Consider the following 27626-nt stretch of genomic DNA (forward strand, 5'->3'; position numbering starts at 1 on the left):
TAATGTAGTAATAAATCACAAAGCACTCTTTAGAGAGCTGTCACATTGATTTATTCAAGCCAATGTAATTGATCTTGAACAAGCGAGACTTTGCTGGATTCAAAGGCTATATACGGTTAATGTCTGTATTTGCATACATCCTCATCCTATAGGGGATTTACACATTGCCATGTAAATATATTCTCCCACCAGTTCCACCATCAATATTAAATCCAAATGTGTTCACAAGGGAACAGAGATCTAGTTCAAAGGCATGATTTGACAGCTCCTCTGAGCTCCTGCTAATGGTGGCCACTGATTGTGATGCCAGTTTGTATCAGCGCGGCTCCTATTGTCCTGCAAATATCAGCTGTCAGAGCTGCGTGGGTGGACGAGAGACGGCGTAATTGAGGGCCGCCGAGTCGGGTTAAAACACACAGTCCTCCTGATTGCCCTTTGTGTGCAGCTAAATTAGCAAGTGTTAGTACAGTTTTCCGTTTTGTTGCAGCGCTATTCTCATAATTAACAAAAGAGCTGCTTTAATTGGGTCCGTTTCGAGGTTCAGATGACCTCCGTGATGCTGTTGTTTGTCGCCTGCCGAGTTTATGTCCTGATTCTTCATAGCCTGTCCACTGAGCACAAAACAAAGCTTTTTGTTTTTGCTGGGGATTAGATGATGAGGGCTGACGGGGCGTCTTATAGCTGGATTTCTATGGAAACCAGGTTACATCGGAAGACATTTGAAGGGAAAACCCTCGGGCTCCAGTTTGTGCTGTGACTCGGTTTCAAAACAGATCTTAATTGAATTTGCGGGCCTTCTGATATTACTCATGTGCTCCAGACGTGGCCCAACCCCGGTGAACCCTGTGCCTGAGCTGGAGGAGGAGGGATGAGGCACCCCTCCTTTCATGTGCATCTCATAGGACAGCATGTTCTCCAGCTGCACTGGGTTGGAAAATGCTGCTGAGCGCCAAGAGAGGCTTGTGAGATGAGATACAGGTTCCACAAACATGAATGCTGCCGATTCATTATGCAGGGTTTAGGTTGTGTGGCTGATAGTGAGGGTAAATAAAGAGCATGACTGCTTATTTAAACAGTAGCTTTTGTTTTTTAAAGATTTAAAAATAGATTTAGTGGGTCAATGCCACGTACGCTCTTAAAAATAAAGCGTCTGTTTTTGACAAATAAGTTTTATTGAAGACACAGATTCAGAAAGAAAAGGATTTTCTGTTTCACATTTTTGTCCACATATCACATAGGCAAAGCAAATAAAAAAAATAAATAAATAAAAGCAAAAGCAAAATGAAAATCATAATAATAACAGAACAACAGAGTATGATGACGAAGCATATTAAAACATTACAGAAATAATGCATTATTCACAAGGTTTTTTTCAAGGTAACAGATAAAAGGATTCCAAATTTTGTCAAATTGTTTAAGTTTTCTTTTTAAATAGTATCTAATTAATATATATAAAATATGAATATAAAATCTGAATGATTTTAAACTGAATAAGACAATGTCTAGAATTAATAGAATGTTTATTAATATCCTCCAAACCTGAAGCCACATTTCTTCCTAAATTTCCACCCCCTATTCTTTCTCCCACTCTTCCTTAAGACATTTTGTGGAGGGGGAAGTAATGGACTGTAGTTGTTCATAAATTAATGATAATGCTTTTATACTACCTTTACACTAATCAAGGCATTTGTCAATGATTCACGGGGATGCACCATCCAATGAAGACGTATGGGCTTGTACTGTGTAGATCTGTAGTTCTGAAAAAAATGATTCTAAGGGAATTTAAATGTCTGTTGTAATTGGTTAAGTTAAGCTAGATTTCCGTCATCGAAAAGGTTCCCTACAAAATAAGGGGCCTTTATTGAGGTCAGGGGTTCCATGAACTGGAATTAATAAAATAATCGTCACAAAAAAAACAAACATTTAATGAACGAGTTGTTTAAAAAAATGTTTAAATAATAAAATGACTAATGTTATATAAGGTTAAATATACAGGTTTCAAAGAGTATTATGAACTTCTTAAATTCTTTAGACATATAAAATATTAAATAAACTATTCTACTATATTAAAATACATGTTTTGGCTATTAAGTAACTGAATAACAAAAGGCAAGCAGGGAGAGTAGAATACAAAACAGATTCTGGAATATAAATTTATTCCTAACTTAAATGCGGGAATGTGATTTTAATTTTTTTTTACATATTAATTTGCTCATATTTGAGTTGGAGGTTTGACAACATTATGAATGCTAATGCAATGATTTGCCCTTTATTAGCCTAGAGGGTTTATTGTAAATGTGAGGAATAAAGTTAAATCGTTTTATGGAAATAAACAATAACTATATTAATTCAGATAAGTATTGCATTTAAAAGAAATAACATTAATTGGTGACACTTGGGTCCCTTTATGCCAATTCTAGGGGACACAAATTTTGAGGTTTTCTTTTTAAAAAGGTCTACTTTTTTACTCCAGAAATCGGTAACACTTTATATTGATGGTCCATTTGAGTATAAGTAGACTGTCTGCTTAATATCTGTTGATACTGCTCCTTCAACAGACATTTAACTGACTATAAGAAACTTTGCAAGTACATGTCAACTTACACTAACCCTAAGCCCAACCTAACTGTCTACTTATAATCTAATGTGAATATGATAGGTTGGTATGTAGATGCAATGTAACTGGAATACAACAAATAAACTATCAAAATAAAGTGTGACCCAAAAATTAAATCCCAGATTAAGAAAAAGGCACATCACTATTTCCTGACACATAAAATTGCACTGAAAAAAGTGTTGCATGCAAAACTGTTGCAAACAATTTATTTGTGTTGAATTTAAGCAAACAAATTAAATTTAATAATGTTCAACTTAATTTGTTTGTTTAAATTCAGCCCAAATAAATTGTTTACAACCACTTAACATAAAACAATTTAGTAAATCCAAGGAATCATCTTTGAATAATTTTTTTCAGTGTGGTTTGGTTAACCTCAAAGCTGTTTGATTGATTCAGATGACATGAAACATTACAATCTTTTGTTCCTGGTCTAAAAACATCTATAATCTCATTTAATGTGAGTATAATAATAATTTTTTTGAGAGATCTTGATTTTTGTGTGGTTAAATTATGAATTACTCAGGGAAAATAAATACTATTTGAAAATAATTATCAAATAATTTTGGAGAAAATTTATTGCAAAAGTATATCAAAGTTAAAAAATAAAGTACATTTCATGTCTAAATTGACTCTTGCATCAATTTTTCATATTAATCTACAAAAAGATGAGGCTTTTTGACAAATGATTGTTCTAATCTGCTAAAACTATACAGCTTTTCTCCATTCAGGACAGCCCAGAAAAAAAAGCAAAAAACATACGCTGACTGACTGATTGCATTTATGAACCATTATATGCACGGCTCATTAGCTGAATATTTTACCAGAGCAGTGTGAAATATCATGGTTGGCAACCAGGTCCATGGGGAGTCACAGTGTCACACTGTTTGCATTCATTATCCATATCTCAATGGACGAACCCCAGTGCTCACAGCACTTTACTGCCAAATGTCTTCTGTACCGCTGTCTTCATGCTGATTAACAGCCAAATCATCATTAATGTCCAGTGTGCATACCATAAATGCTCAGCTATAGCCTTATTATGATGTGTGTTTTGGATGCAAGAACCATCAAATAGGCATTTATGCATTTTTTATATATATACATATTTTTTGCATGACTTAAATGATTGTTTAAACCAACCACAAACCTGCCACATGAGTTTGACATTATCAGCGCTGTCCAGCTGTGCATGTCAAGCCAAACTTATTCGAAATCAAAAGACAACAGAGGCAAACCAGCAGGAGCCACATTTCCAAGTCTGGATAATTTCAGATGAGAAAACAGAAGCTGTATGGCAGCGTTTGAATGTGAAAATCCTCTGAACACATAAATCCCTGGACCTAGAAATTTCATATCCACTCGGGATAAACCCTGAGCCCCTCAAACGGACACTTTAGAGAAAGCAGTTTACAGAATTTGCTGGAAAAAAAAAACTCTTGACAGCTTTTTCACATGAAATGGAAACTTCAGCAAAATACTACTTGTAACATTGAAAAGTACTGGAGACTTTTCGAGAAGCTGCATCAGCATCTATGATGGACTCAAAACTATTAATCTTAAGCACAGTTATTTTTATAGTAAGTATTAAAAGCAAGATGGATTTACTTCAGAAGAAAAATGTTTACATTTAAAAAAATAGGGGAAATGCATGTAAATAAATTGGTGTGAGAAAAATATGATTAGTTCTTGTGCTATTATTTCTCAAATAATATTAAATATATATTGTAGATATTTTAGTTACACTTTTTAAAATAAGGTTCCATTTTTTTTATATTTGTTGATATTAAATGTTAAATGCTACATTAGATAAAATGAATAAATTGAGATACTTATAAAAGATTTATTTAACTTAAATTACTGTTGATTTAACATATACTGATACATTATTTTTTTTAAATGTTGTAATCTAGGCCTGCACGATTAATCATTTCTAAACTGAAATCGCGTTTTGAAAGGGTGTGATTTTTCAAATCATAAAAGCTGCGATTTTATTTCAATGTGCTATCAAATATGGTAACAAGCGTAGTTTTTGACACTTGACAATTCGTGAGCACATGCAGCATACTTTGTGATTATACTTGGTTTTTCTTTGGTGCTATTCAAACCACCACATCAAACTTGTAGCTCTTTTGAAATAGTAGTAAATTGTATTTTAAATGGCCATTTTGGTTAGAAAAATCACAATTAGATTAGGTTTTCTCCAAATCGTCCCGCACTATTGTAGTGTGTTAGTAATTTCTAATGACCTGATTTTTTTATGAGCAAATATTTATAAATACTGTTATAAATGTATTGCTCATTATGTGGTGATGTTAGTTAATACATTAGCCAACATGAACTCATGTTAGTTATTGCTAAATGTTTTCTATATTAATAAGAACACACAGTATATGTTTAAGGATCATATTAATCAACATATCAATTAACACAATATTTAACATAATACATAGCAACAATATAAACACATACTCATATTTATTATTAATGTATATTATTATTATTTAAATTACATTGAGGAAAAGTGACAGAAAAGGCTTTTCCATGTAAAATATATGTTCATTATAAAAGAAGATTTGAGAAAAAAAATAAATTTGACAAAATATTAACAGCAAAAATGATAATAATTAGGACAATTATTAATATTACAATAATATTCGACATAAAAAACTAGATTATTGGCTGCTAAGAATTTAGTTTTACTATACCAGGAAGAAAAAAAAATTCAAACACAATATTTCATAATATTACTATATTTCATCCGAAATAAATAAATGCCGCATTGGTACGAATGGGAAAAACTGAAACATTTATTTTTTGCTTTTGACTACTAAATGAAAAATGTATTTTTTTTATTATAATTTGGATTTGAATGGCTGCCACACTTGTCCTCATATTTTGATGAATTTCTTCTGTTCTTCTGCGGTTTGACCCTGAGTCTTCTTCACTTTGTCTTGCGTGCGTACAGTAGTCACATAATAACAAATGACTGGGCCAGAAACGAGGCAGCGAATGAAGAACAAAAGTTGTAAAAGCTACTAAATTAGAAGTGGCCTCAAGCCCTTTGGACTGTCACTAGAGATTTATATTCCACTCCAGCAAGGACACATTGTCCACTCCTGAGGAAACCCAGTGAAATCTCAGCATACATTATTCCAAAGAAATCTAAAAAAAAAAAAAATCTGTATTTCTCACTGTGCAAACATTTCCCAGACAGAATATAGAAATGAATTTGTCCGCCTTAATATTGCTGCAAAACCTATAGAACCTATAGTGCTTCCCACACAAAATAACAGATCTCCTTTTCTTTTAAATCAATGTTTATGTGGCACTTGTCAGCAGTCTTGGAGCTTTTCCAGTGCGTTTGTTCCATTGCGAGCAGATTGTCTGTAATGGTGAAGAAATGAGTTTGGGTTTGCTTTCCGCCTACATGCGTAAGAGCCATTGATGGGTGGAGAGCTTCGCAGTGAGAGCACTTGATATTGAAGCGGCAGCATCTTCCGCTTGCATTGTTCCCTTGGAAATAGATTATAGGGCTGTATCTGCGCTAACTTTAATTACATTTCTTCGTTTCTACACTGGGTGATCGGGAGCGTGTGAGCGGTAAATAGATCGTTGGATAAGAGTGATAAATAAACCCAGATTACACTTTACATTTATTTTTAGTCCTCTTTAAACATTCTATTGACTTTATTCTCACTGAATTAGTAGGGGCATTTACACTTGATTATTTTTATTTTCATTGGATTACATTTTAAATAGTGTTTTTGTAGTTTACAAAGTGCACAAATTTGAAATGTTAGCATTGTCAAACACTCAAAACACAATTCTCATGTAAATGAATAGCCAAAACATATATAACGTTTTTGCTTGACAGTAATGTTGTGTAAAAACCCATACAGATATGAACATTAGAGGTCAGAACAAGTGTCTGGAGGTGATGTTTACCTATAATATGCCCAACTTTTCAAGCTGTTTGGACAGACATATGTGCATGCATGGTATATAGACTGTCATATTGGGGTGATATAAGCACACCCAGTGTTTTTTTTTTAAATTTTACAACATAAAAAACGGTGGACCAATTGGAGCGGTTTATTGATTGATTATTATTGATTGACAGGCGCGTCATCATATCCTCAGTTTGTTGATTCACGTCCGCCATTTTCAGCGTGAGTCGAAGCGATATCACTAAAGGAACACCCTAGCTCTATTTTTAGATGCAAGGCTCATTGGGCTCAACACAAGAGCAATATTCTTCACATTATCGCTCTAATCGGAATTATTGGTTGTATCTTTAGGTAGGTTTGCAAACATGTGTACTTCTCATTGAGTCTACCTTATACTTCAGTCGTTTGCATTTCTCGCGATCCCAGAAGCTCCCTGTGATCTTAACTAGCATGCGTTTTAGAATTTTAAACTTAGGTTTCTATCAGGGTACACTCAAGTCGACGGCTGGGCGCCGCGGACCGCTGCAGAAACCTATGTTTAGAATTCAAAAATGCGTGGCGCGACGATTCGGGACACTTCATGTTTCTGCCGCGCCACAGAGAGTGTCTGGTGTGCCGTGTCGCGGCTTCAAGCGGCGCATCCGGTGCCTCAGTCAAAGTTAATTCAGTGTGCGTGGTTATTAGTTTCTGTGTACAAGCTCGGCACTTGAAACTAGCACACAGTTGGCTGTAAAACTGTACAAAGACACAAATGATTTTGTACTCTCTGCTTGGTCTGTGTCAGAGTTGTACATGTACGACTGAATGGTGATCCTCTCACTCAAGCTCCTCGCAGTCTACCTGACTCTGTTGCAAACGCAGAGCGGGTGAGCTCATGGCCCCGCCCCCTTGTTATGTTGGCGGGAAGCCGAAACTAATTTACATGTGAAGCAACACACCCATAAATCAGCGAACTGTGGACACGCCCCCAACATGACACTTTTTAACACATTATAATAAAAAAATCTGAATTGTGTTTCAAACTGAACCTAAACTGGCACACTTAGAAGAACCATAATATTAAAATTAAATCATAAAAAAGAGGTAAACTATGTACTCTTTAATAATTTACTAATTTAAGCCGACTGAACATTAAACAAATAAATTGGTCAAAGAAATTAGGAGAACTGTAACAATGTAACAGCACGGTGATTTTGTGTCTTCAGATGTGTCTTCAGTTTAAACTCATTTATTAGCATACAATTTACTTTAAACAGGGGTGCCCAAACTTTTTCTTATAAAGGGCCAAAAACCAAACTTGATTGAGGGCTGTAGGCCGAAGTTAAAAATACCAAACCGTATTACATTCAATTTGTTCATTTGTTTGCTTATTATTTAAAAACAACTAGAAAAAGTTGCTTTAAAGCCTATTAAATGATGATGCAGTATAGTTGTAACGTTTTCTAATCAACTTATTAAAGGAAAAACATGAACAATCCCATTTATAACACAATGGAGCTCAATAATGAATACACTAGTCGAGCTGCTCCTGCCTTTGCTTTGATTTGCTCACCGATGTCATGTGCATTGTCCTCAATCTGTCAAATGACAGTTTTTACATTTTAAAAGTCTGATTCATATTAAACATTTATTTTTTGTTGGCTTTTTTGTAGCTCCGTAATTAAACAAAAAGGTACACATTAAATTCGAAATCACGTTCTCTGACAAAGGCATTTTCCGCAACCAACTCCCCATCATTCTACCATTTCTCCCTATTTTGGGATGGCGGGCCAAACCAAAGGTTACCATGGGCCAACTTTGGCCCGCAAGTCGTACTTTGGGCACTTCTGCTTTAAAATGTAAAAAAAGAAAAGTCCTTTCCATATTATCAATGTAAATTAAGTGTTAATTGATTGAATTTGCATAATAATTACTTTATTATGATTTGTATCGCTATTGTGAAATGAATTTTTGTCATATCGCTCAGCCATAGTCAAAAGAACGTCTAAAGTGTATCATTAAAATAAAGCTACACCAAAAGTCATCACTCAATTGACCCTACTAAACTAATGCACTTCTCTGTCTGTTTGTCTGTGTTGTGTCCATCTGTTTGTCCATATTGTGTGTTGCATCACAGACGTCTCTGTTGGCCTGCCGGTGGGTGTGATAATCGTGTGTGTCCTGGCACTGCTGCTGCTCGCCTCATTCGGCTCCTGGAAGCTCTGCTGGATCCCCTGGAGGAATAAAGCCCTGTCGTCCAGCTCTGCTGCCCTCGCTCCAGACGACTGCCCCTCGCCTCACATCCCGTCTGTTCTGCCCAGTCCTCAGCCGTCCGAGGCTATGGCGACGGAGAAGGAGAAGTACCCGATGGCGTCCATGGGCTTCCTGGAAGCAGCTGTTAAAATCAGCCACACGTCTCCAGACATCCCGGCCGAGGTGCAGCTCTCCATGAGGGAACACTTTCTGAGGAGGACACAGCGCATGCAGAGGCAGACCACAGAGCCTGCCTCATCCACCAGGTAACGTTGACAACAACAAAAAAGCATCCACCACTTTTTTTTTTAGTTTATTTGGATGAAATCACTTGAAGGATAGTTCTCCCAAATGGACCCTTTTCACAAGACTGTTATGACACGTTTAACGGTCATCATATTCTTAAATCCTTGAAAGTTTTTAATATTTAGATTTTTTTTTAAACTAATGAACGTTTATATGTTTTTATGAATGTATTATATCTGCTTTACGTCAAATTCAAGGTGTTTTTAATGCAGCTTCTATGGGGCTGAGAATAAACTTGATGTTATTCTCTCCTCTGGCTGCCGTCATCAGTCTCACATAATTTTTTTCATTTTTCTGAAAGTCTTGATAACACCCTTGAGGATTTTTTAAAATATTTTTTTTATTTCAGCAAATAGGATTGTAAAAAATGATTTGTAGTAAGTTTACCCAACCATGACGCCTTCTGCTACTGAGAAACCCGAAAATGTGAAAAGGGTCTTTTGAAAATTCTGTCTTACCCCTCACTTGTTCCAAACCTGTTTTCGTTTTTTTGTTCTGTTGCAAACAAAAGATGATGTACATATTGTACAATGTTCGAAACTGGTAATCATTGACTTCCATATTATTTATTTTTCTTACTTTGGATGTCAGTGGTTACAGGTGTCCAACATTCTTCAGAATATCTTCTTATGTGTTCAACAGAACCCAAAACACGCTTATTAGTTTGGAGCAAGTAAAGGGTGAGTAAATGACAGAGGACAGAATTTTCATTCTTGGTGAATTATCACTTTAAGTTCAGCATGACTAGTTTATTACTTGAAAAAAATACAGCAGTACATTAAAATTTTATTTCAGGTTAAAATGTTTGCATTCTAATTTAATTTATTGTAAAATGTATATTTTCTTGTGATGCAAAGCTTAAGATTAAGCATTATTACTCCAGTCTTCAGAATCTCATAATTTTTCAAAAGTCATTTATGCTGATAAATTATTATTATTATTATTATTATTATTATTATTAGTAGTAGTAGTAGTAGTAGTAGTAGTAGTAGTAGTCCTCGAAAGAACATTTGTTATGGACAACAGGTTGCTGTAGACACAATAAACAAACAGCAATAACAATTTAAAAAGTATTCTTGTATGGATTTAACCTACACCTCGGCACTCTATATCTTTTGTCAGAGGGAAGCAGTTCATACTGTAAATACAAAAAACAAGATGGATTCTTTCTGTCTGATTGAGGACACAATTCCCATTTAAAATCTAATGGTCAAAATGTTTGTCATGCCCAGCCAATTTCATTTTGTCAACAACAGGTGCGTCGTCTTGGACTTAAACTATGCTTATATTTTGCCAAACCACACTGTGATGCCATAGCTAACAATACTTTCTTAAACGGCTTTATAAAACAACAGCATAAGATTATTGTTTACTCTATTGAGACGTAATCTATATAAAAAATACAATGGTGTAGACGAGAGCAAACTCATTCTGTGTGTTTTCAAGTAAATGAACTATGCAAATGGCCAAATACTTACTGTATAGGTCTGTGACTGTGTAATAGGAAGGTCATGTACAACCGCTTGACGATGGTCTGTACAGTGCATTTTGGGTCAAATACAATCTCTTCTTCTTATTAACAAATTCTTATCACACCAATCAACAAACAGGCAAATTTCTGACTGTATAGATATAGTGCTACTATTGCCATTCTCATAGTAAACTTAGGATGGATATTTTGAATAATTAAAAACACAATTCTTGGAATGACTTAAGCTTAAAGAATTAAGAATTATTAAGAATTATGATACTTTCAAAGTTCACTTGAAGATATTTTTTTACAACTTAAAACTCGTTGACTTTATATTAATTCATTGTATTGTTTGCACAGCGTTCAGTGCTTTGAGAAACTGTTTTTAAAGGAACTATTTAAACCAAAGTTTATTATCATTGTTACGAAATAAATAAAAAATCCATAATCAAAAAGAAATTAAACCAAAAAACCTAACAAGAAAACAGGGATTAAAAACATAATCCCTGGCACCCCTGTGCTCTCACTCCCCAAGGTATCAAAAACCAAACACAAAATTCTGAGAATTACCAAGAAAGATTATTTATTTACAGAAAATAAGGAGGGGTCAAAGACAAAAAAATAAATGATAATAAACAAGTAGAGAAAACTTACCTGGAAAGTAGATTAAAAATAAAATACACTAAACGTACCTCTCTACTAACAACACAAAAGAAAAACGAAAGTAATAAACCAAGGCATCAACCTCACTACCAGGCTCCAAACATTAGACAGAGAGACAGAAAACTGTGTTTCTCCTGTTAGAATTTACAACTTGACATCGGCTTCCCACAATATGCCAACAAAGAGATATCAACAACAAACACAAATTTTTCAGAGAATAATTATCAATATCTCCACAGAGAATAACACGTGGGGCAACAGAGAGTGGGGAGCTGAGGAATCCAGGTATTCTGGTGTTTAAATATGGCCCTGTCAATCCAAGCACCAATCACGATCTGCTGCACCTGCGAATAGAATCCACTGTACCTGCAATAGATCAATAGTAAAAGAGAGTAAGAGAGAGAGAGAGACACACACAATACAACTACTCGTAACATCACTATTATTATTGTTATTGTTGTTATTATTATTGTTGTTGTTGTTGTCTTAAGCATTCATTTGTAAAATTCATTTAATGCTTACATTTTTTATTATTATTATCAATACATAAACATAATTGCAGTTCAGTAATAATAATAATGATAATATTAATAATAATTATAATATTATATATATTAATAATAAATAGCAAATAATAATTATTATCATTATTACTATTATTATTATTGTCTTAAGCATTCATTTGTAAAATTCATATGATGCTAAAGTTTTTTTTATTATTAATAAAAAAAAAGCATTGCCGTTTAATAATAATAATTCATTCATTCATTCATTTTCTTTTCGGCTTAGTCCCATTATTAATCCTGGGTTGCCTCAGTGGAATGAACCGCCAACTTATCCAGCACATTTCACCTGTACCACAAGTCTTTGGATTGTGGGAGAAACCGGAGCACCCGGAGGAAACCCAGGTGAACGCAGGGAGAACATGCAAACTCCACACAGAAACGCCAACTGACCCAGCCAAGGCTCGAACCAGCAACCGTCTTGCTGTGAGGCGACAGCACTACATACTGCGCCACTGCGTCACCTTTATTAATTTATTAATTTATTCATTTGTTAACTTATTAATTAATTTATTTATCTAGTTGTTTATTTCCCAAAACGAAATATGTGTCTTTATGGGAAATATGGGAAATATGTACAATTATACTTTTTCTTCCTTTGTCTGCCATCCATTTACTCTTACTCCCTCTTCATCACAAACACGCACGCACGCACGCACACACACACACACACACACACACACACACACACACACACACACACACACACACGCACACACGCGCACACACACACACACACACACACACACACACACACACATTTCATTAGTCACATGCAGAACTGTACACACCTGAAGGCAATGCAGACTATGAATCACACTGTCAGACCACCTTCCTGCATTACTACATCTGCACTGTGGTTATTCCAGTTCGACTCAAAAGGCATCATCAATCACAAACAGCCAATAAATATAATCTCCTGAAGACATTACACAGTAGATGAACACTGACGCCAACAGGAGAGCCGCACTCCTCATTTAAACAACATTTAAATGAAAAATATATTGCTGATGATGCATATTTTTTTAGAGGACGGTGAAGCGTTTCATCTGAGACTGCTGTGTTATGTTATGCATTCAATAATGTCACTCCAGGGCAGTTTTTTCATGTTTAGCTGCTTCGTAATCTCTGGAAAAAGCAAGTGCTGCACATACATACTGAATTCATTTAGGGTAGTTCAATGGCACAGCACTCGTCTACTTAAAATGTTAATGTTAAGAAGCAATGTTTTTAATATAGCTTTATAATTTGGCTTCACTTCACTGGCTTCAAGTTATAGAGCACTGCCAAAGGTCAGCTTGACTAGGAAAAGGTGCCTTTATTCTCATTAAATAATATGCAATTGAATTAATTAACTATTATTAGTCTCCGTTTGAGAGAAACTGTTACATAATAAACGAAAACTACTTGCTATCTTTCATCCTGTACATAGCATTAAAGTTAGTCTTCACTGGAAAAACAATGCAGTCAATTAATAATTCTATGTAATTTTTATTATTTCATTATTATTATTTTTATTATTATTAATAGTAATAATAGTAATATTTTTGTTTTTATGTTAGAGTTTGTTATTCATATATACAGTGCTCAGCATATATAAGTACACCCCTCACAAATTTTAAATTCACATTTTTAAGATTACATATACATTAGTCATTACAGGTATACATTAGATTAGTCAGTACTGAGGCTGAATCTGGAGCTTATCTAACAAAATAACGGTCCAAAAACTAGTACACTCAAATTTATGGTATAGAAAAATATTAAAAACAAATTTTAAAAAGAGGAAAAATCAAGAGAAGCAAAACATTTGAAAAATTTAGTTGAAATTTTGTAGATTGTAATTTTTTTTTGCAATATGTTACTTGAATTTATTTGTATTATCTTTCAATTTCTAAATATGTTTGGTGACTAAAATATAATTTTAATAAATATATCTGTTTAATGAATCTGTTTTGTTTAAATGCACCAAAATACATTGCCTATATTCACTGAGAAATGGATAAAAATATTTATTTTTAAAATAGGGTTTACTTAATTATGCTGAGATTTAGCGGGACTTTTTTCTGATTTTTGCGACCTTAAATGACAAATTTTGCAGCACCTTTTCATAAAATTTGCAGCGTTATTTTGCATATAAAATTTGCATTGTATTTGCTGTAAAAAAATACCACAGATAAAAGTCTTTATTACATATATATATATATATTTTTTTTTATTACTTCTAGACCTCTACACTGGAGACTGTAACTTATAAAATAACACTTAATTTCAATATTTCATATGTAACCAAATAATAATTAAACTCATTAACATATTAATAATGAAACAAATAAAAATAATAAAGTAAATTTAAAAGTGGGGCGTCACAGTGGGGCAGTGTGTAGCACGATCGCCTCACAGCAAGAAGGTCGCGGGTTTGAGCCCCGGCTGGGTCAGTTAAGCAGAGACATGCGCTACAGGTGAATTGAGGAGGCTAAATTGGCCGTAGTGTATGTGTGTGAATGCAAGAGAGTATGGGTGTTTCCCAGTGTTGGATTGTGGCTAGAAGGACATCCGCTGCGTAAAACATATGCTGGATAAATTGGCGGTTCATTCCGCTGTAGCGACCCTGGATTAATAAAGGGACTAATCTGAAAAAAAAAAAGAATGAATGAATAAAAATTTAAAGTGCCCACAAGTTTCTTTTACAAGAATCTTTCTTAGCTTTCATAGCTTGAAGCTATTTGTCCACTTTAGAGCATGCCAACAATGCATGAAGCCATAAACATAAGAATGCAAACAATGCATTCAATTAACAGCATGTCAACAGTACATCATGAAAAAAATGCAACCAAATGCATTAATCATATGCAGTTACACTATTGTTAAAGGATACTGCATGTTAAAAAACAATCTTGTATCCATCTGTATAAATTGTGTCTGCACATCAGCTCAAAGGTCAAAATCTACTGAATCATTGCACAGATAAAAAAAAAAAAAAAAAGTAAAAGAAGTGTTCAGTAGAAATACAAGGCCGTGAATCAGTGTCGTGATGACATCATAGAAAGTGTCTAGACCCCAAATTTGCGGGAAATCTGCGGCATTTCAGAAAAAATGCGAGATATGCAAAATTTTGCTGAGTTTGCTTGATTTTGTAATAAATTCAGCAACCGCAAAATCCTGGAGGAACTGATATATAGCATTTTATATATATATATATATATATATATATATATATATATATATATATATATATATATATATATATATATATATATATATATATATAATATATATATATATATATATATATATATATTTTTTTTTTTTTTTTTTTATAAAAAATTTTACTTTGGTTTTACAGTAGCTTCACCAAACTATTGTAACCCTGAGAAATATTTTCAGTTCTCTTTTTTTGGCCCATGCTTACACACCTTGCCTTGGGCTGTTGTTCAGTTTTCAGTTCAACTCTTTCCAAACAGCAGTCAAATCCCTCATGTGTCTCTCTCTTTGTTATCTCATTTTTCCAGGCATAGCTCCTTCAAACGCCACCTTCCCCGTCAGATGCAGGTAAGCAGTCTGGACCTGGGGGACGACTACGATGTGGACGAGCAGCCGACCAGCATCGGCCGCATCAAGCCTGAACTCTACAAACAGATGACCACAGAAAACGACGAGTCCGCCAACAGCAAAGGCGGGAAAAACTGTGGCAAGATCAACTTCTCCCTTCGCTACGACTATGAGAACGAGATGCTACTAGTCAAGATCCTCAAAGCGTTTGATCTACCAGCCAAGGATCTCTGTGGCAGCTCTGACCCGTATGTTAAAATCTACCTGCTGCCCGACCGAAAGCAGAAGTTCCAGACGCGAGTCCACAGAAAAACACTCAACCCTACGTTTGATGAGTCTTTCCAGTTTCCAGTGCCGTACGACGAGCTGGCAGTCAGGAAGCTCCATCTCAGCGTTTTTGACTTCGACCGCTTCTCTCGGCATGATATGATCGGAGAGGTCATTCTGGACAATCTGTTTGAAGTGTCTGATCTCTCGAGGGAGACGTCCATCTGGAGAGACATTCAGTATGCTACCTCTGTAAGAAAACCTTGCTGCTCTCAGTCCTCTTGATGTGCTTGCCAAAGCCTGAGTCAGATGCTTTTAAAGCTGCTTTTTTATGATGCTCAGATATTTGTCGATCATGTATTGATAGAATATGTCAGTTAACATAACATCTTACATCAGAAGTTTTCCTTAAGGTATATTTAGATTGTAGATTTAAATTTAATACTGTTTCAAAATTTTGGGTTGACACATCTGACATCTGAGACATCTTTAGAAACTGTCACACTTTGCTAATTTATTTAGTAGGGTTGTGCAACAGTGATTGTTGTTTTATCATTGTGCGAGCTGACTTTGGGGTATTTAATTGATATCATCCACGTTTGAGACAAAAACAAATCTTGAGAGTCCAAAAGTCCAAAATTACCCATAAATACGCAAAATAAGGAACCAAACAAGACCCAGGTGAACATAATAAAGTAATCAGTTTATCATGAATATGAATAGAACAGAATAGAATATTTTAATATGAATAGAACAATACTCTGATTAAGAGTCGACCACATAAACAGCGATTTTTTTTTTTTTTTTTTTTTTTTTTTTTTTTTTTTTTTCATTTATTTAATCCAACTAAAGTCATAATCTAATTTAACAGAAATCGGATTAAGACATGTGCAGTATGCCAATTTTAGTCACATTATTGAAGTGCTGTACAGACATGTAAACATGTTAATCAAACTATTAGCGTGGTGTGGGATATTCACCGCATTTTGCAACAGGAGAGTCTATACACACACAGCTGTTTGACACAATTTTTTCAGCACCTACTGAGTCAGTGACGGACCTGACGACAAGGGGAATTAAATTTCATTAAAACAACACTACTCCAGCAGGTCATACTTGCTTCCAATTTCTCGTTTTTCATGGCCAGCATGCATGAAATGTTCCTGAATGATATTGAAAGTGCCAAACTGCGGTTAAAGTGGACAAAATTATGTGGATAGCGCAGTGATGCAATGGCATTAATCGAATTATGTGCTATAACATGTAAAATGGGATCATGAAAGGAACATTCAAAAAGCAACTCATGTAAGTGCCTAAATCATATTATTGTCTTATTCAGATTAAGGTAAATAATTTGATTAGTGATGTCCATGTAAATGTAGTCAATGAGTGAACATAAAGAAGCACCAAATGATCTAATCTGAAACCAGACAAATAGGAAAGAACATCAGAATAAATTACAACATAAGACTTCACGAAATATATATCTATTTATTATTATTATTATTATTATTATTTTTATTATTATTATTATTATTATTATTATTATTATTATTATTATTATTATTATTATTATTATTATTGTTATTATTATTTTGGTGGAACAAATTTATTCCGTTATAAGGACACATTACATTCGATCAAAAGTTTCAGTAAAGACAAAATTTTGTTTCAGTAAAGTTTTTTGTTTGTTTTTTGAGCTGTGCCATAACAAGATTAAATTACATTAGATATTAAAACCTTTATTTGTGATTGAGGGAATGTAGCTTTGGTAAGCATAAGAGACATTTATACACTGTAAAAAGTGAGTTAAACCTGTTGCCTTAAAAGCGGAATTTTGACTTGACTATAAAATAATGAGTAAACCCATTATTACTGTTAAGTTGACTAAATTTTCATAATTGTCGACATATCGACGTTGTTCATTTACCTTATAATTTCAGGGGAATGGGTTTACTCTCTTCTTTGAATAAATTAACTAAAATTAAATAAACTAATAAACTGCATCCCAAATGGTACACTATGTACTTATGTACTTACACACTGCAGCATAGTATATGTACTATGTCGTCCCAAATGAACACTAACCTTTTTTTATTAAGCGGAAATTCTAACCGTTTCCCAGATAATGTTTAACGGTTACCAAATTAGTAAAATAAATTACCTGCCATGAGTTTAACCTCATTCATCATCGGGAGGCGGTATAATCACTCTCGTAGGAGAATACTGCTTTCATAATCCAAAATAAGTAAAGTAATCCAACATGAGCGCCCCTTCCAGTCCGTGAGCTAAGCAGTGGCCATTTAGTGCGTGAAGTGTCCATTATTCCACACTTTAGTTTACTTGTTGAATAAGTGCATCATCCAGGTATTGAAAGTGCACTTACTCTTTTTAGAGTTTTCAGTGTGAACACACTACTTACACTCTTTATACTACAAATTGGCGTAGAATAGTGCATAAGTAAGCGAGCCGCACATAGCTTTTTACAGTGTAGCTACTCTGTATAGCCTCAAATATATGAAACTTACTAGAACATATAGTAAAACTGGGACATCAAGCCTGCTAAATAATCATCACCTGCAACATTATAAATGAATAGTTGAATTTTGGTTGCTAAGAGAAGGAAGAATCGTGAAACCTCATCAAGTACTCTCAATATTGCACTGCTCAGTCAGTTTGTGTTCTGTGTAGATTAGAAAATCCATTGACTCTACATAACAAGGCCATTGTTGCATAATTGACATTGACATTATTGTCTTTTAAAATACTGTCACTACATTCAACACGTTGTGTGCTATACACTGGCTATCACCAGGACAGCAAAATTAAAGAGAGCTGAGGTAAATTCTCTCATTAACACACAGGTAATTGTCACCTGAAGATGACTGACACATGCTGATTGTATATGTGTGGACAGAATAATTGGCTAATTTATATAACGGCCACTAATAAGAAGTGCTGCCGATCACAGCACATTAAGTAGCCTCCAAGCACAGGTAGTGAGGTCATCTGAGGCTAGTTGATCAGGTCATAACAGCAGGCTAGATGAACCCCAACTGCTCCTCGATGAGTCCTATTTCTCTCTGTTTTCGAGATTTACAGCCATTCGCAGAGGAGCAATTCAATAAACCTGTGGTTATTGCTTTCATGGCAGGAGGCCGGCTGCCCCTTCAACAAAAGCACACATCCTATTGCACTTGGCTGGAGATTTGAATCACGAACACCGGGCACATCCTTTCAGAACTATCAAAAGGGGTTGTTAACCTAAAAATGAGAATTCGATCATCGTTTACTCACCGTCAAGTCCTATTATACATGCATTATGGCCTTTTTTCACACATTTGAACACAAAAGGCTGTGATTGCCAGGATCTGTTTTATACAACGCAAAGTGATATTGATTTTCAAGCGCAAGATTTATGAAAAGCTCCATAAATAGTTTTAAAAAGTGATTTATTTTGATTATATGCTATATTAAAATCTGTTAAAGCTATACAAAAGCTTTATGTGCGAGGGGAAAAAAACTGCATCATAATGCTGTCAGTTAATTACGTGGTTTGAGTATTTGTTCCAGTGCTAGAAATATGCCAAATCTCGTTCGCTAATGTGTAAAAATAATCATGGTTTTAATACTAATAAAATCAAAAGCATAGTTACTGTATTATAGTTAAAGCATGATAACGACAAATTAAATATTTGTTTAAAAATATTATTAACATTGCTAAAATGTTTCTTACTCTCTCAAAAATAAGCTTTACTATAGTAAGCAAGTCGTAGAAGTTGATTTATTTTTGAGAGAGTAAGAAACATTTAAGAGCTCTGTGATTTAAAGCTCTCTTTCTAAAACAGGGGTTCCCAAACTTTTCAGCCCGCAACGCCTAAAATAACAATGCCAGTGTCTCACGACCTCCAAATTCCTCAGAGGTCATTATAAATATACAAATTTTGTGCACACACCAATAGGCTTGTATAAAAATGAGCATATTGACAACACAAAAAAGTGCAACAGTCTAACAACCATATCATTTTTATAGTCATTTATTAATTTGTTTAATTTAGTATTAACCTCAGCCTATAGTGACTGGTGGACAATTATTTGATTGCCATAAAGGTGTCAGAAAGTTTGTCCTGATGCTATAAACTCAATTTGCTGCAGCTGACAACAGCTATGTTGTTAATATAATGTAAACACACCAATCCATTGAAAAAAATAATTGAAAGGCTGATGGCTTTTCATTTGCATGTTGTTGTTTTTTTACTATTAAAAACTACTATTTTTATCTTCTGTGGGTTATGGTTAAAATATAGTAATTCTAATAGTCATTGTCCCGTGACCCCCCAGAATCACCAGTTCAAATCCTGGTTGAGAAATAGCCAAATAGCCAACAGGTTCTGAGAAGTTACAGTAGATTTTAAAACATGTTAGCAATGTGCTAAAAGCATGATAATAATACTCCATCTGTGTAGAAATTCATGTTAGAAACATGCAAAGTACATGCTTTTTCATGTTAGGAACATTATTCATGTTAAAATTCATTATGTTAAAATGATGGTAACTATGCAAGAGACATGCTAATGACATGTTAAAATAATAACAGAACATTAGCATCATGCGAATTTGCGTAAGAAGCATTGTTTTTGTTTAGAAAAACAGACTAGCGGCATGCTAGTTTATAGTAAAAATTTGCTAACAATCGTAAAAACATGCTTGCACTATTTTGCTAAACATCCTACACTTCAAATACACTGTAATAAAATCATGGTAAATGTTTTTTATAGTAAATCCACGTTATCTGACTTCTCTGAGGAAAACGTAGCATTTTATTTAGTTTATTCGATGACAATGTTCACTCAATAATATTCATGCTGTAAAACCCAAAAAGTTAAGGTAACTGAAACCATTTGAGGAAACCGACTGCAACAAACCATTTAAATTCAAAAACTAATCCTAATGAGTACTGTGAACTTAATCTATTTGAGTAAATGAATCAATTTGAGCACAGTAAAACCCAATAAATGAAGAGATCTCAAACCAACTGAGTACTGTAAAACCCAATAAGTTTAGGCAACTCAAACATTTTGAGAAAACCAATTGCAAAAACCATTTGAGTTAAAAAACTAATCTATATGAGTACTGTGAACTTACTCCATTTAAGTTGAAGTAATGTGGTATTTAATTAACTCATTAACTTCAACACCGAGTTTAAAACTCTTTTTTTAAATAAGTAGAAGTAACTTTCAGTCAATTTTGAGTTAACTACGCTCATTTCATTTGATAAAGTTGACTGTTGGGTTCTACAGTAATGTATCTGTTTACTCAAGTCTTCTTACTTTACAAGTCAAATACTTTCCTTAGGCATTTTACACAATTTTTTAATGTCAAGCTTGCATTTTGCCCATCCATCAATCCACTTTAAAAAGTCCCTACATGATGCTTAACCACAACCTGCAAATAATCACCTTAGAGGGCTAGAGAGACATTAAGCCACAAGTAGGGGAGTCAAGGGATATATCCGTCAGAGAGAGGCTTACTGAGCTCATTTAAAGTGATTAATATTTACACCAGTCTTATCAGAGCTCAGAGGATGACGCTAACACGCTAACTCCAGCACTGTAAGATGGCTAACTTCGCCTTAGCATTGCACACGCTTACTTTTCAGGAAAACTGGACTGTGATCAAGTCTAAAAATGGCATTTTCCCAAAGCATTGCATTTCAACAGTTTGCTGTGCACAGTTGTTTTGTCTCAATAGATTTAAAAGAAACCAGACATGCTTGGATCAATTGTGAGGAAAATGATGGAGCTCATGCTCTGGGGAAAGGCTGGATTGTTTTGTGGTGTTGACGTTTAATTAATGGTTTGCGGGAGTGATGCACAGGAGAGTAGTGCATGTGGCTTGAAGGGTCACAACAGTTAATTGGTCGCTGTGGCTATATCTGTCCACACAGTACTCCTTTAGATTTCGATACAGAGTCACAGACTTATTAAACCCAACCTTCATAGTCAAAATGCCAAACCGCATCTTCAAAAACCAATAAATAACTTCTAACAATGTCTGGGAAACTATAGCAAAGTGACTAGCAAGATGATTAAGCAAGATGTTTTTATGTGAAAATAAAAAGGTTAATAATGATGCATAATCAACACCAATGCAATGATTAGCCTATATAATAGAGTATTTTTAAATCTATTTTGACATAAAAGTCTATTATAATTATGAAATAAAAGTTTTATGATATTAAGTTGCATGTTTAAAAAGTAGCAATTTGACAATGAGTAATACGATTAAGATAATACTCAGAATAATAGTCTACCTAAACAGCAATTTTTAATTAATTTAATCCGATTAAGGTCATCATCAAACTAAACAGAAATCAAATTAAGAAATGTGGAAATGTGGAGTATGCCTATTTTAAAGGCATCATAATTCAAATCATAATTGAAAATCATAATTTTTTAAATGTTTTATAATTGTAGCAATTTTTACTCATTGGTAACTTGCCTTTCTATGTCAAAATTATAACTGCATCTCTTAACTAGGCCCTCACGGAATCTGCGAGGGCAGAATTCCGCTGATTTTTAGCTCATCATTGATTCTGTTTATTTACTTGTATAAATGTGTGTAAATTTATATTTATTCAGTTTTTAAATTAATATCAGTGTGATTATCGACTAATATGAAAATGTACATATCATTTATTTACAATACAGTCTGTAAAGTAATATTTTATGTCTTTTAGTAGATATATTATATAGAAGACTTGCTTTGTTTACCAAATAAAGTGGATCTAATTGGATTTGCATTGTTAACATTAAAAACAATTTTAAAAGGTATTACTTTTTAGTTAATATATTAAGGTTTTAGTTATGAAAATCATTCCACATAAATCCACAGATTTTTAACTAAATTCCGCACAGAAATAGCAAAAAATGTCAGCAGATTCCGTCTGGCCCTACTCATTACTAACTTAGTGTCTTAAATGTCATTGTTTTGTTGGTGGTGGTGGTGGTGGTGGTGGTGGTGGGAGGGGGTGTTCAACATATTATTATGACAGTGTGTGTAAATATTCAACTGTCCATCTTATAGTTATGACTTTGTGTCTTTATAACTGCATCTCATAACTAACTTAGTGTCTTAATTGTCTGGGTTTTTTTTGCTTGTTTTTTTTTTGGGGGGGGGGGGGGGGATTCCTCTAGGTCATAATTCCTTTAGCAACTTTAGCTTGCTTATATCAAGTATACATGATTTCAACATATTATTATGTCAGTGTGTGTAAATATTCAACTGTCCATCTTATAGTTATGACTTTTTATGTGTTTATTATACTATTTCAGTGTCATAATTTACATTGATATGTCAATATCAAAGTCAATATAAAGGATTTACCAGCATGTACTTTATAAATTACATAATTATCACATTTTGTCTCATTCCAAACATTACTTTGGTTTTATTTTTATTTTCTAGAGTAATTCCTTTTATCTAATAATTAAGGATTTTTATCATAATCAGAATATACCAAATCATTCTTTTGTGTGCATGCTTGTGTGTGCATGTGTGTGTGTATGTTGAAAATGCTCTCTTAATGATCTTGACTGCGAATGATAGCACTGTCAGCTCTAATAGCATCTGTCACTGGTACATTATTGCTCAATTACTGTTTTATCTCCATTATCTGCAACTACTGAATTGAAAAGATGACCTCTATATGAAAACATGTCAATACATCATGCTACATTGATTTGTGTGTGTGTCTGTGTGTCTGACAGGAGAGTGTGGACCTCGGGGAGATCATGTTCTCACTCTGCTATCTACCTACTGCAGGCAGATTAACACTCACAGTCATCAAGTGCAGGAACCTGAAGGCCATGGATATTACAGGATATTCAGGTAGTATTTCACCACATTTCAGAGCTTCACTGCTTTTGAACACCTAAATACAGACGGGAGATTAGAAGGAAAGGATGGTGTGAAATGTGTCGTAAGCACTCTGTATTAAAAAAGTAGAGAAGTGAATGCATTTTTAGAATGGTGAAGTTCTTCCTTTTGGTTAATTGTGCTTAGTTAATTAGACTAGCTAATAATATTTAGTTAACGTGTCAGATTTATATAAAGCAAATCTATTTGGGTTTAAGCATGTTGGTAAACTGCATTGTATGAAATCAAGTAAATTATTTGTCTTAAATATTAAATAGCACAATGAAGAATTCTTCACAACTGAAGGTCAATCAATCTAGTTAATCAAATCAGTTCATCATTGTTTTTTTATATTTTTTATTATTTATTTATTTATTTATTTATTTATTTATTTATTTATTTATTTATTTATTTATTTATTTACTTATTTACTTATTTATTTATTTAAATACCATTTACTATTTATTTAAAAACCATTTACTATTTATTTAAATTTATATATAAAATTTGACTATATATATTATGTTATTAATTTGTGTTTGTGAGTGTGTGTGTTAAGTAACGCAGAAGGATTTTTTATACTTTTATTTTAAGTTTTTTAAGTACAACAGAAAAAACAGACAGCATTGTCTCAGAATATACACATTTTGTAGGTAAAAATAATATGAATTAATCATGTATAAGTATCTAAGAAAGGGTTCCCAGGTAGCAAAGAATTTTCCGCTAGAATTGGACCTCATAAATCGGAGCCTTTCCAAGTAAATAATGGAGGCCATATCCATTAACCAGATTCGAAAGGAGATTTCCAGTTTTTTAGTATTAGCCGCTTGGCCACAGTTATGCCTAGAGTGAGGGCTTGTTGAAGATGTTTTTGAAGTGTGAGGGAGCGTTCTGAAACACCAAAAATAGCAAGATCTGTGTCCGGTTGGAGGGAAATGTTATAGGCCTTGGAGTATAAATCAAAAATGTTTGTACGACAATTGAACAAAGAGGGGCAAAACCGAAACGCATGAGCTGTAGTGTTTTCTGTAATTTTACACTTGTCACACATTGGTGAAATAGATGAAAAAAAGTTGTGTAATTTGGTTTTGGTGTAGTGCAGGCGATGAATAACTTGTGTTATGAATAACTGTATTACGATGAATAACTGTATTAACTGGTGCCTACTGTTTACCGAACAGGACCGTACTATAGTCAGGCACTTATCCCATAGTTCCTCTGGAATCTCAGTTTCAAGTTTATCCTCCCAAGCCAGTTTAAATTTTTTATTAGAAAATGAGACAAATGTTTCAAACAACCCAACAATATTTAAAATAAGATGATTGGACAGTGGAGAGTTCAGGAAGACATTAAAAAACACATTTATCAGGGATACATTCAATAGTACAAATTTTAGATTTCACAAAATGCCTTACTTGCAAATAACAAAAAAAATGTGAATGGGGTAGATTAAACTTTTCTCTCAAATGACTGAATGATGCAAATCTCTCTTCAACATAGAGGTCCACCAGGAGGAAACATTTACAACAAAATAAACCAATTTTCCACTTTTGACCACTTTTTAAATTCGGAATAAATATTATCAGACCACAGAATAACACAAATACATGCATTTAAACGTTAAATCGTGTATCATTTCTTATTTATGTCCATATTGGGATTTGAAATATAAAAAAGTCAGGCATTCCTCAATAAATCATACACCATGACACGTCCTGAAATATAATTATACGTATTAGTTTTATATCACTCTCTTTTCTCCTTGCCTAGAGGACAACATGAGTGAAATCTGGCATCGCTGTCCCCTATAATTGCTTAATTTGATTCTACAGCTCTTCTGTTTTCTCATATATGGTTAATGCCAGCTTCCTTCATGTTCTAATCATTGTTTCGTGTTACAAGTTGGCTTCTGTTCGATCTGTGCATATAAACAAACATTTCCCAGAGGTAAAACAGTGGCATCACATAGCGAGCTAAGCCAGAGCGTCTGAAGAACGGGCTCTAGTAACACAATTTACTCACACTACCATGGTTTTTCCTTATAATGATACAGTGGGTTGCGCACGAGACATTTACTATAATCCACTGAAGAGTAAACGTTTTTCATTTGCAGTAAAATTGAATTCGCACACACACCGGATGATATCTATTAAGAAGTGCCCCGAGCAAATTTGGTGTCAGAAGAAGTACTTCTCATCTGATTTGTTCCACCCGAGCTGGAAGTAGTTTATGGCTTACTAATGCACAAGCATAATAGATCAGACAAATGGCGCAATGATGGAGAGGGATGGAAATCAGTATGCAGCTCTGATGTCAGAATCAGCGCTCAAGTCATTTCATTAAAGCTCAAAATCTCCACGGCCCTCCATTCACCGTGAATATCAAGGTGCCTCAATGAAGATCCCCAGCATTCATTTCTAATCTCCTCTGACACTCTCATCAACTTCAACGTATTGTTAGAGGACTGATTAATTAAAAACAGTGGACTATACAATATGTTTAAAGTTCAGACTGCAACTGTGAAATGAATAAGTGGTAAATGAGCTGAGCTGATGCTATTGTTTTTCAGATCCCTATGTGAAAGTATCCCTCATTTGTGACGGCAGACGTCTGAAAAAGAAGAAGACCACAACAAAGAAAAACACACTGAATCCCACGTATAATGAGGCCATTATCTTCGACATCCCTCCTGAAAGCATGGACCAAGTCAGTTTGCACATCTCAGTCATGGATTATGACCTGTAAGTTGCACAAAATAACAGCCATTTCTGCCTTTTACATTCAAATGTAAAGGGACAGTTTAAATCCTGTATTGTTAGTACACAGCATTTTATGCTGTGAATAACAATTTACACATTGTTTATGAGAATAGCAGTGCTGAGGTCTGAACATACTTGCATTGAATTTGTTGTTTGATTAGGGTTAAACAGATGTTCAACTTAATTTGTTTAATTTCAGCTCAAATAAATTGTTTGCAAACACTAAACTTAAAAACATTTAGTAAATCCAATGAATCTTTGTATAATTTGAATAATCCTCTCAGAAAGAGCCAAAAACTGACAATGGCTGCGTCCGATATTACATACTTTTCGAGTATAGGCACAACATTTAAATTAGAATTTACTACACGACTGTTAGAAAAGTATGTTCTACATAGTATGAATGTGAGTAGGACACTCAAAATCGTTTTGCTGCTTGTTCAAACTACTTATTTGAAACAATTCTTAAGTTTTTTTGGACAACTTAATTGTTTTGTGTTCAATCCACTTGAATTGTAGAAACAATTAAGTTAACTTAATCAATTTGTGTTGGGAAACATGAAAGAATTGTGTGAAACCCAGCATTTTTTTCAGTGTATGAATGGAACTCTGACTTCTACATCTGCTATTTGTCATTATCATGTGACCTACCTACGTTAGTTGTGTTGCTTTACTCCTATTCATGAATTGTCTCACGTGGCATCTTGGGATATCATAGCATCCATCAGATGCGTACTTCAGAATCTCACCGGAAGTAGTAGGTCATCTGGGTACTTCTCGCATACCGTTTTTAGAATACTATGAATTCGGACATACTCAGCTTGCATGCTGTTTTTAACATACTTCAGTAGGGAAAATAAGTATTAAATACGCTATGTTTGTTCCTGGGAATAATATTTCTAAAGGAGCAGTTGACATGGAATTGAACCAGATTTTGGTAAAAGCCCAAACAATACAAACATAAAAAAAATTGAGAAAAAATCTGAAAAATTGGTTATGTGTAATAACAATAAAATGACACAAGGAGAAAGTACTAAACTATTGAAATGTATTTAATACTTTATATAAAAGTTTTTTTTTTTTTTTGGTGATGGCAACAGTTAAACTCTGCTCTTCGTGACATCATCGACTTTCGCTTTAAGATTTTAAGGGCTAGCATTGCACCAGACCCCTTAAGTGGTTTTGTTTGAAAGTGTAGAATCTATATTTTATGCACATATGCATCACTTTGGTTTTTATTCTACTGTACAAAAGTTATTTACACTTAAATACACAGTATTTTGGATACCCAAGCTGGGTATTGAACATTGGTTCATTTTCATATTTTTCATA

At 34.0% G+C, this 27626-nt stretch overlaps 1 protein-coding gene across 1 annotated transcript in view; it reads left to right on the forward strand.

Annotated features, from left to right (window-relative positions):
* syt6a (synaptotagmin VIa) overlaps window positions 1-27626 on the forward strand; it is a 98419-nt gene that overhangs the window by 61462 nt on the left and 9331 nt on the right. Inside the window, exons 3-6 of the mRNA XM_056449613.1 lie at window positions 8681-9062; window positions 15312-15870; window positions 23388-23508; window positions 26105-26276. Of these exons, the coding sequence (XP_056305588.1) occupies window positions 8681-9062; window positions 15312-15870; window positions 23388-23508; window positions 26105-26276 (1234 nt within the window). The remainder of the gene's footprint in view (window positions 1-8680; window positions 9063-15311; window positions 15871-23387; window positions 23509-26104; window positions 26277-27626) is intronic.

The sequence above is a fragment of the Danio aesculapii genome, chromosome 23 (assembly GCF_903798145.1).
Source record: "Danio aesculapii chromosome 23, fDanAes4.1, whole genome shotgun sequence".
NCBI lineage: Eukaryota > Metazoa > Chordata > Actinopteri > Cypriniformes > Danionidae > Danio > Danio aesculapii.